Genomic DNA, 10,793 nt, shown 5'->3' on the forward strand with positions numbered 1-10,793 from the left:
GATAAAGGTTCAGGCAAATGGTATAGAAATCGTTGTAAACAGTAGTAAATTCAGGACTATTTCATTGGCTCAATATCTCTGTGCAATGCATTTTTTCAAACATTTTTTAGTTTTCACATGGCACTTAAAGATCATTGACTTTCAAGGTAGACAATTATTATGTAGGCATGCTGCTCTTAAGAAAGAGTAGACATTCTATGCAAGCTAAATCAATTATTGTGCTCTAACATTTTACCTTCTCAATACTTATGCTTCTAATGCTGCAACTTTTCCCGACTTACAGTTGGGATGTTCCTAGAGAGGGGGCAGTTTGTTGTCGATTCCTACACCAAAGGTTGCTAGCAAATGAAGAGATAATTACTGGGATGATTTCCAGGGTGAGTGAAAGGTCAAGCAGAGGTGAGGATTTAGCTGAGAAATATTTTACGTCTCAGCTTCAGCCAAGTTGAGCTTCAGGTTTGCCATCCAGCTTGAGATGTCTTGGGGCCAAGCTGAAAAGTGTGCTGAGACCAGTGCATCAGAGGGAGAGAAAGGCCATGCAGGTGCCCGAGCCAAGAGACAGAAAAAGAAAAGGACAGGACCAAGGAATGAACTCGGAGGATACTCGTATAGAGGTAATGAGCCGCAAAACTGTGCTGCCCCCATTTAACCGAGAAGGTGGAAAGCAAGCCAATTTAGAGCTGTACCACAGCTCCCCAGGGTTTTCAGGGAAGACAGTAGGAGGTGGTGGTCAACCATGTCTGCTGCAGGGATTTTGAGAAGGATCAGAATGGAGGAGGAAGAAGCTGCCTTTGCAGAGTGCAGCTCCTCACTGGCTGCAAGGAAGGCCAACTCTGTTGAATGGCCAGGCCTGAGGCCAGGCTGCTGAGGGTCTAGTAGGACAGGTATGGCGGCAGGATCTCAAGGCTCATAGTAAGTATCAAGGGGCTGCTTAAACCACTCTTTCCAGAAGGGACAAAGCCAATTAGCATTACAGACACACTATTATTATTATAAGTCCTTCTAGGTATAAAAGCATCTGCAATACAATTATTATTATTATTATTATTATTAACAACACAAATAATAATAATAACATTATTATTATATATTAATAATAATAATAATAATAATAATAATAATAATAATAATAATAATAATAATAATACAGACCTCCAAATAAAACTTACGCAGCTGGGCTTTATTATGGTGATCAATTTTCACTATGTCTGTTGTAGGAATAAACATTTGTTCCACCCTTCGATCTTCTCCCATAATGCAACAGGCAACAAAGGAGAGAGGAAGAGAGCGACGGAAAAGGGGCAAAAAGTTTTGAGATGCAATAGGCAAATAATTCTGTACCTCGAAGACATCTGGACGGGCCAGTTAACAACAAAGCAGGCTGTGACATTTTCGATGTCATTGTCGGTTCTTGCCACAATTCATACAAGCTGGGTTGTTTATTTAGCTAGCAAGCTAGCTAGACGAGTCGGACCTTAGTCAAAGGTGAAGATATATGAAGTAACGTTAGCTAGCTTGCTACTTTAAACTGTTCTTCACCAGACATTATTTGTAAGAGCTCCGTTAAACATCACTTCGGACTGGTCTCAGTGCAAATTGGAGAAAAACACTGGTAAGTGTGAAAAATAATAAAACAATAAAGGAAATGGTCAGGAAAGATTTTTTTTTTAGTTTGGCTTGCTGGTAGCTAACATTGGCTAGCTACAAAAGATGTGGCCATGACTGTCACCTGGCTAACTCGCTAACATTAGCTTGCTAGCTAGTTAAACTGTATGTGTTAACAAAACCGAAGCCCGTATTTATCATAGTAGAATGCGCCAGCGTACTTATGCAGCGTTATTACTACGCAACGATATTGGTGTTATTAGCAGGAATCTTGTTGCTTTCGTTTATTGTTAAAACAATGTATAAAGTGAAATTGTCAAGAGTGAGGTAGTTGGCTAGCACAGACACTGTTAGCTAAGTTGTAGCAAAATTAGAGGGATTCCTTTAGCCAGCTAGGCCTTTGCTAGCAGTCTAGCTTGCTAACTTGAATTTACTGCTTGTTAGTTAGCCAAGTGGATTTAATACGTAGCTAGTGATTTATTGGTCATGCATATCACGGGTTTGTTTAATTAGAATAATATTCAAACGACTGTATGTCTTACTAAAGACTTCAATTGAAGGAGCGATTTGATTAACAAAACCCCTTTGTCAGTCCTTTGTGTCAATCTAGCCGTTGGCTAGCTAGCTAGCTAACTTTCAATAATTGATCTCAAGCATAGGCTTCGCAGCAAGTCTTAGGCCCAAGCTAGCATATGTGTAACTAGCTAGCTAAGTTGAGGCTGGTAGTTGCATTAAAATAAAAATAAAAATTGAGAGTGAGAGTATTTGTGGAGATTTATTCAGGGATTTTAAAACTCTTGGTTAGGTCGATGGGCTATTGATTGTTGTAGAGAAGCTAGGCTTAACTTGCTCATTCACCTCTGTGTGCAGTTGACTCACTGAGAATTCAAGACAAAGCGTAGTGTATGTAGCTCGTTAGCTAGTTGGCTAAACGTAAATCTTCATATTTCTTAACATTCCTCAACAGTCTTCCAGTTTTCCAAGTAATGTCCGCCAGTTTGTTTTATGCATTCTTGTCGTTAAAGAACGAACAGAACAATTTAGCGTGGCATTTCACTCATATATTTGCAGTACTTGTTATTATCACTTATCTCGACTATGGCTTTTATGAGATTTAAAGAAAATAAAATGGGGGGCAAGAACGTTGCCCCGTGGTTTTTGGCTGCTCATCTGGTAATTTTCATGAAACACTTTATTTTCTGAAATAAATACGCGTGATGAATAATGAATAAAAATGAATAATTAGTCATATACGACAGTGTTGCGTACACTGATATTAATGTTTAAAACGAGCTGCCTAAATGGTTTTACTGCAGACTGATTGCACTTTCAGAAATTGAGAAACTTTATTTTTTATTCACAGTTAGGCGCCTGGAAGGCATATGGAAGAACAGAACCCCAAAGTGTCAAATTCTGGTAAGCCAAGTTGTATGCTGTCAGAATATTGGTTAATTAACTTTGATCACCAGTTAAATGCTCTTACGGAGAAGAGACAGATGTGTTTACATTATTAATAGCTGTATACATCCTTCCCACGCTCCTTTCAGCACAGCTCTCTTTAAAGATATCACTCGTATATGCTTTTTGGCTTAATGGAGAATACTCCACCCCCTGTAAGAACTGTATTGAGGGCTTGGAGTTAGAACTGAAATCAGTAATACTGTGGTGTTTTTATAAGTCTGAAATCTTTCCTAATTAAGACATTCAGAACTTCTTAGAAAATTTTTTTGTTTGTCTTTTAGTTGGAGTTGGGGCTGATGTCAGTGTAGGTATAATAAATGGACTGGATGTTTAATCGTGGAGTCAAAAAGGGTGCACACGAAAATAATTGAGTCAGAGATGTTAGGGAGGTAATGGTTGGTTTATTTCATAATTAAACTGTATATTGTTTTCCTAATACATTGGAACCTATTATATGTGGGTGCTCCCTGTTGACTCTGCTTATTTACCCAGTCATCTCTGATGACATGTTGCGGGTTATTAGCCCTGTCAGCAGTAAGTGTTCATTACACATGGGCTTGCTGCAGAGCTTTTTAGCTGTTTCTCATTCTAGTGCTGGCCAGATTAGCATAGTGTCTTTGCATATCTACTCAACGATTTATTGTACATAAATTATTACAATTATTTATTAATTTCGAGACTCTGTCGTAGGCAGTGACTTGGAACACCCTCGTTGAAAGATACTCAAAGAGGAAGTAGTGCTGCAAGAAAGTGGGTATAGGTGCAGAATAGTAAATGACACATTAATTAAACATCAAGGTAAAGAAAACAGTTACAGTGCACGCTCAGCGTGCAGACAGAGTTGGAGGCTTGCAACTGACATCATGTGTCCACAGACCACCACATCAAAGATGTATTCTTGAGTGGTCACTTTGTTCAGTTATTCCCTTATTTCTGTTTTGGGGAATAAAGGCAGGGAGAAAGTTCAGAAATTAAAATTAATGTGAAATGATTGCTGCTGAGTGACTGCAGCTTTTTTTGAGTTTTTTTATTTATATATTTAAAAAAAAAAGTACAATAACGCTTTGTTAAATTTCTTAGGCACGACAGCCCTGGGATGTGCATAACAACGCTGAGTAAACTCATGAAAGGACGCTTCAGATAAGATCTGCTCCACTGAACATCGCAGGTGAGGCCACACCCCCGTTCCCTCGTTGGGAGGGAGGGGGCGGGACTTTCAGGATGAAGAAGATTAGCCTTAAGACGATACGGAAGTCACTCAACCTGAAGGGCAAGGAGGAGGGCGGCGAGTTTGGGGTCCAGCAGCCGGCGCTGGGCTGCAACTTCCCTAAAGATGACTCCCTCTTCAGCGGGTGCTACAGCAAGGACCTGGCGGGGTGCGACCTGAGCGAGGAAGAGGAGAAGCCCGGGCACAAGGGCCGCTCCAAAAGCGAGAGCCTCATGGGGTCGCTGAAGAGGCGCCTGTCCGCCAAGCAGAAGCCCAAAGTCAAGGGCGGGTCCCCTTCGGTGGACTGCGCGGACGACGACACCTTCTCGTCCTCCTCCGCCCCCGTCGGCCTCAACGACATCAAGGCCCAGCGGCCTCTGAGGTCCACCTCCCTCCGCAGCCACCACTACAGCCCCACCCCCTGGCCCCTCCGCCCCGCCAACTCGGAGGAGACCTGTATCAAGATGGAGGTGAAGGTGAAGGCGTTGGTACGCTCGACCGGGCCCAGCCCGGCCCTCAACGGCGTCCGGAAAGAGTACCAGGACCTGCGGATGGACAGGGTCTTCCAGGACTCTGCCGACGTGCTGAAGAGCGCCGAGCCCCAGAACGGGGACCTGCACCTGGACATCGACGAACACGTGCCTGTAGTCTTAGGACTCACCCCTCAGGACTATATTCAGTACACGATGCCTTTGGAGGAGGGGCTCTACCCCGCGGAGGGGTCGCAGCCTTTCTGTGTGGACGGCTCCTCCCCCATGGAGGTGACTCCGCCCGCAGAGGGCGGGCCCCTGCCCGTGGGAGAGGGGGCGATGGACCAGGACCTGGGCTTGCCGCCGGACATCTTCATGGAGCCGTCCGTGAACGGGCTGCTGATCGGCTCGGCGGGCGTGGTCCTCCAGGGCTCCCGGCTGGACGCCCCGCCCCTCTCGCCCCTCCTCCCGCCGCATCCCGCCGGCCACGGCCAGCGGGGCTTCCACGCGTTCGGCGGGGCGGACGCCCAGGTGGCCGAGCGGGTGCGCCACCACCTGAACTTCGACCCCAACTCGGCCCCCGGCGTCTGCAGGGTGTACGACGCGGTCCGGAGCAGCGGGCCCATGGTGGTGACCAGCCTGACGGTGGAGCTGAAGAAGCTGGCCCGGCAGGGCTGGTACTGGGGCCCCATCACGCGCTGGGAGGCCGAGGAGAAGCTGGCCAACCTGCCCGACGGCTCCTTCCTGGTGCGCGACAGCTCGGACGACCGCTACCTCCTCAGCCTGAGCTTCCGCTCGCAGGGCAAGACGCTGCACACGCGCATCGAGCACTCCAACGGCCGCTTCAGCTTCTACGAGCAGCCCGACGTGGAGGGCCACACGTCCATCGTGGACCTCATCGAGCACTCCATCAAGGACTCGGAGAACGGCGCGTTCTGCTACTCCCGGTCCCGCCTCCCCGGCTCGGCCACGTACCCGGTGCGGCTGACCAACCCCGTCTCGCGTTTTATGCAAGTGCGCTCCCTGCAGTACCTGTGCCGCTTCGTCATCCGACAGTACACGCGGATCGACCTGATCCAGAAACTGCCTTTGCCAAACAAAATGAAAGACTACCTGCAGGAGAAGCACTACTGAACCGCTCGAGCAGGACGCTGATAAGGGGACTGGTGTTGCCACTTGCACTTTCTGGTGTCAGTAAGACGGTGGAATTCATGGATACAAAGTTTGGTGCCATGATTTTTTTATTTTTTTAGTTTTATTTTTGATTTTTTTTTTGTTGTTTTGCATCAATAAATTGTGTATTAGTAGTATCTGGCTCTCCCTTTTCTAGCTAGGATCTTAAAATTAGTTGTTGCTCAGACCCACACTTAATGAGCAGGAATGGATTTGAAGGGCACAATAGTACTGTTGTGATATTTACATGCATGTGTAGAAAGATGATTTTAAGCTTTTGAATTTGGTTATGAGGATCATGCTTAATTGAACCTATAAGCCATAAAAAAAGTGATGCTACAGTTTTTTATTTTTATTTTTTTTGGTTCCATTGTTTTTTTTTTTTTCCAAATAACCAAAGCACATAGGAATGCCATGTTTAGCTTGAAGGGCATTTGTAATTGCACAGCCAGGTATAATTGATGCCCAGCAGTTTGAAGTTGTCATCGTTTGCTAAGGCTGGGTTTGCATTCGTTGACCAACATGACGTCTTTGTTCATGCCGTACTGTTAAAAATAATAGTTTCTTAGAAGGATATACATAAAGCAGTTTTCACAAAAAATAAAATAAAATAAATCCAAGTGTTAAGAATAGCTTTTGAAATATTTTTCCCCGTCAGATATATTTTTGAAATGCTGCAGTTGCTTCATATTTCAGATGCGTACTCTCCATATTTTGTAAGGGTTCAGTCAACACTATGCTGTTTAAATTATATCCAGTGCTAATAATGCTCTTAAAGTGATTTTTGTACATTTAAAGTTGACAAAAGGCACAGTTGTGTGATTTTTAATGCAGAACACACACATTTTTGTACTGCATAAATCACTTAGCCTTAATGCGTGAAGCTCAACGTCCAATCACTCTTGCGCACTAAAAATGGTTTACTTAATCGTGTTACAGTTTAAGTCATCAAGTAAATTCCAACCCTCGCAGTTTAGATAGTAATTTTCAATTCATTTGAAGGGGTGTTTTGTAATATAATTTAGCTGGTCGAAAAGCGTTTCCCTTGTATGCCTGTTCAGATCACACCATCACATTGGCTTATTTCTAGCGAGATGAAAAATTGAAGTTTTATTGAATATGCACTATAGATAGTTTTTTTTAAACTCAAAGTTATTTGAATTTAATTTCTTTTAAAATATTAATAGTGGAATTGTTAAGCATTTTCATGTTACAATAGTGTTAGATTTATTGCTTAAAATATTACACAGATCCCCCTGAAGCAGCACTTTTTGCTGATTGTCTGCAAGGACTCCTTTCCTCCTGTGCAAACTAGCATGATATTAAGTTTTAATTACTAAATTAAATCTGCTTTAGCAATGCTGCAATATAGCTCATACGGAATAAATTGCTGAGTGGGTATTTGTGTGTACTCCCAGTCTGAGTAACAAAGGGAACTGTGGTTGCTGCAACTTTTTCAATTTGTTGCTGTTCTGTGAAACCGGAATCTCAAAAAAAAAAAAAAAAAAAATCAAACAAACAAAAAAACAATTTTTTTTTTAAATTGGGGAAAACAATTTAAAATCTGAATTTTCAAATTTGCCTCAATGGGAAGGAAACCATTCAGGAAAGCAAAGTTTATGTTTGTGGGCTTGTGGGGGGAAGGGGAGAGGAGGGGGGGAGGGATCGAGGTTAAAATAAAGGTTGTATTTATGTGTCATGTCCAGGTACTCGTATTAGGAGAATATGAACGCAGGCTTATTTCTGTTAACCACCTCCTTGATTTCCCTGCCGTCTCCTGGCCTATAAATGGCACGCTCCATAACACCAGTGCAGACACAAACTGGCCCCATGCGCCTTCAGAGTTGCCTGCCTATTTTAATTTCAGCTGCTCTGTCCCTCTTCATATATTAATTTCCTGAGCGCGTCTCATGCATTAGACCTAGTTTTTGTTCGGGCTCTCTTTCTTAAAGACATGACATTCTTTGATAACGGAGGCATGGGTTCTCAGCATTCACACATTTCTCAGTGGAATCCATTTGTTTTTTGTTGCCCTTTCTGTCTTTGAATCTCTGACATGATTAAGCGAGTTGGGCTGTTTTTTCTACTGTAGCTTTTATAGGTGGTCAAGCTGCATAGAGTCCTGTGCTGGGACATTGATCTATGATGATATTGGTTCCTTCTTGAACCTTTTTTAACCTCTGGGTAAAGGGAAAGAAAACAGGCACATGTGTTTTAACAAGGGATTTCACTCTACCTTATTTTTAGTATTGTACATGTCGGCTGATATAGATTAAAATGCCTTCAAGATTCATTTTGCTTCTGCCTTTTGCATGCAGTTTAATTTTTAGTAAGGCAGGCCGTTGTGGCAGTTTTGAAATTGTCACCTTGCCCACCCCCACGCCTGCATTAAGCCCTACAGAATAGTGCTTTTTCCTGAGCTCCTGGACCTCCTATTCGCCCAAATGGGTGTTGGTAATTGCCATTATTTTTAGTCGGAAGTGGGGGGGGGGTTAAAGGGCAGACTGCAGTGCTCGATTTGGATCTTGCTCTGTACTTTCCTTCACTCTTGGACTTTTAACAATGGACCTTGTTGTCTTGCTCACAAATGGGTTGAACACTATCTTGCTATTATGTAACATCGCAGTTTGAGAAACTTTGCATTTGGCCTGTTTGGTTGACATAAGGACATACTTTGAGGGAATTTTTAAAAATCCCCATTTGTATTATTTCCCTCATTAAAATCAACTGATTGAAGGTATTTGGGAAATGTTAATAGGTAGGGAAGGTTGGTTATAGTGGGTTTGGTGTTTGCTTGCATTGAACACATGGTGAGCTTGAATGTTCAAGACAAGCAGTTGGAGGTTCATTATAGTTTTTTGGCTTCTCTTTGCATGTAAAGTTTTGTTTCATCATTGGGTTATGGGCGTGAGTACCTGTTTTGGGAAGGAGTGTTTAGAATCAAGACATCAACAGGCAGCATGACAGTATTTGTTGGTGAGGACTGATGGGAATCTTGCCTGCATATCCGTGGGGTAGATGCATTGGTTTTGTGTAGTGCATTATGGGTTGCCTGTGTGTGTTAGTTATCTGACATGTAATTGTGAGGTAATTAATTTGACCTCTGAATTGGAGTAATGTTGTGGTTGAACGTGTGCTTGGATAATGTGGCTCATTGAATGTGTGATAAACGAACGTTAGCTAGCCTAAATGCTACTTGTGTTGCCACAAAATGGAAATGAAACAAATGTACAGAAAGGCAGTGCTGAATGAAAGCAAAAACAAATGTGAAGTTCTGTTTAAAATTTTAATTTTAGTACCGTGTTCTGGCGGTTTCTTTAATCCCATATTAGCTACAATATTAGATGTACACAAACTGAATTGGATGAACACTGAAGTGAAATTTATTTTTTTTGTTTTCTGCTGTGATCTTCCAAATACTTCGGTAGCCAGGGATTTCAGTGCATTTTGTTTCAGTGATTTGCTGTTGCCTTGTACATGATGACTGATGTCAGACTGTGGCTTGTTGGAATTGCCGAAACATTACGTTATTACTGTTGAGCACTTGACAAGCTTCACCTGTTATGTTTTTATTTTGAATTATTTTTTTTGTTTAGGTTGACCATGCTGTGAGTGAAAATGAAAGTTTACATTTAATTCAGCAACGTCTCCCTCGTTTCTGAATTCTTTCATGAACAATTTGGTACAATTTAAATCTTTATTTTCTCACATTAGTGCTGCTCTATTATTTTATTATAATGGCCTTTTTCTTTACTAAAATGAGAAAATAGAATGTCAGTTTCTAATGTACATAAAACACCTTTGGCTGTAGTTTTGGGAGAATCAAATATAGCTGTGCGTCATTTTGTGGAACATTTCAGACAGAACGATGGCTACCAGGCCATTAAGTAAATTCTAGATAGAATTGCAGGCTGTTCCAGTTTACATTTTAGCCAATTATAAAGTATGTTGGGAATACAAAAGTGTCATTTTCCAATGTCCCTTTTGCTTTTTTTGTTCTTTTTTTCTGGAAAGAATATTTACTGATTTTTATTTTTATTTTATTTTATTTTTTTTGCACATTTTTGAATACAGTTTAAAAAGTTGTATCGACTGATACAAATTGTAAATAAAAGACTTATTCACAAATTCTTGGTGCAGGTTTATCTCAATTTTGGATTTCTACATGATGCTTAACTTTTAAAACTGATCCTCTGATGCATGATAATACCAGGAAGCAAAAATAAACTTTTGTGGAATATCTGGTCTTTTTGAATTGGTACAGTTTAAAGTAGCAAAAAAAAAAACAAAACAAAACCAACTATCTTAAAGCCAATTACAAGTGTGCCTCACCTGACCCAACTATTCCAACCTGCTGAGCTTGTCTGGTGCAACCCCAAAAGCTCACACAAATAAGATGGCCAAACAGATTTGACATTGTTAGCCTCTTTTGCCCAGCCTTATGAAACTCATTTCAAAGCCAGTCTTGTCAGTAAAGGTCCTCTTTTTAGAAAGTGTGGTTGAGTTTGGAATTTCATCTCTACAGCCTGATGTCTGCAAGCGTATCTGCACATAGATGTGCTGTCTGAAATGTCCCTTGAGGACCAATAAAATTCCAAATAGTTGCTTAGTTACACATTTAAAAAAATTGCTATTGCTTCTTGACTCTTTTAGAAGATAAACTGATTCTGTGGCTCTCTCTAATGTTGGAACCACAAGAGTGTTACAATGGAAGGATACAGGTGAAGGTGTTCCTTTGAATAATTTATGTTCTTTCAAGCCTCATAAACACATTTGGAAAAACATTGAGCTTGTAGTATTTAGTTATTTAATGAGGCCTGGACCGATTAAGTGAACGACTAATTAATCTTACTTGAGACTGTTACCCCAAATTTGTC

The 10,793-nt window shown here is 41.7% G+C and overlaps 1 protein-coding gene across 1 annotated transcript; it reads left to right on the plus strand.

Moving 5' to 3' along the window:
* Positions 1 to 1,248: 1,248 nt before the first annotated feature.
* On the plus strand, positions 1,249 to 10,044 carry LOC135260834 (suppressor of cytokine signaling 6-like). Its single transcript, XM_064346456.1, has 3 exons — positions 1,249 to 1,612; positions 2,969 to 3,021; positions 4,147 to 10,044. The coding sequence occupies exon 3, from the start codon at positions 4,288 to 4,290 to the stop codon at positions 5,875 to 5,877; it is 1,590 nt and encodes a 529-aa protein (XP_064202526.1). The 5' UTR covers positions 1,249 to 1,612; positions 2,969 to 3,021; positions 4,147 to 4,287; the 3' UTR covers positions 5,878 to 10,044.
* Positions 10,045 to 10,793: the final 749 nt, after the last annotated feature.

The sequence above is a fragment of the Anguilla rostrata genome, chromosome 8 (assembly GCF_018555375.3).
Source record: "Anguilla rostrata isolate EN2019 chromosome 8, ASM1855537v3, whole genome shotgun sequence".
In the NCBI taxonomy this organism is placed as follows: domain Eukaryota; kingdom Metazoa; phylum Chordata; class Actinopteri; order Anguilliformes; family Anguillidae; genus Anguilla; species Anguilla rostrata.

What these genes read in the sequence shown, in the direction of transcription:
- LOC135260834 (XM_064346456.1), top strand. Translation starts at nt 4,288, where the DNA reads ATGAAGAAGATTAGCCTTAAGACGATACGGAAGTCACTCAACCTGAAG.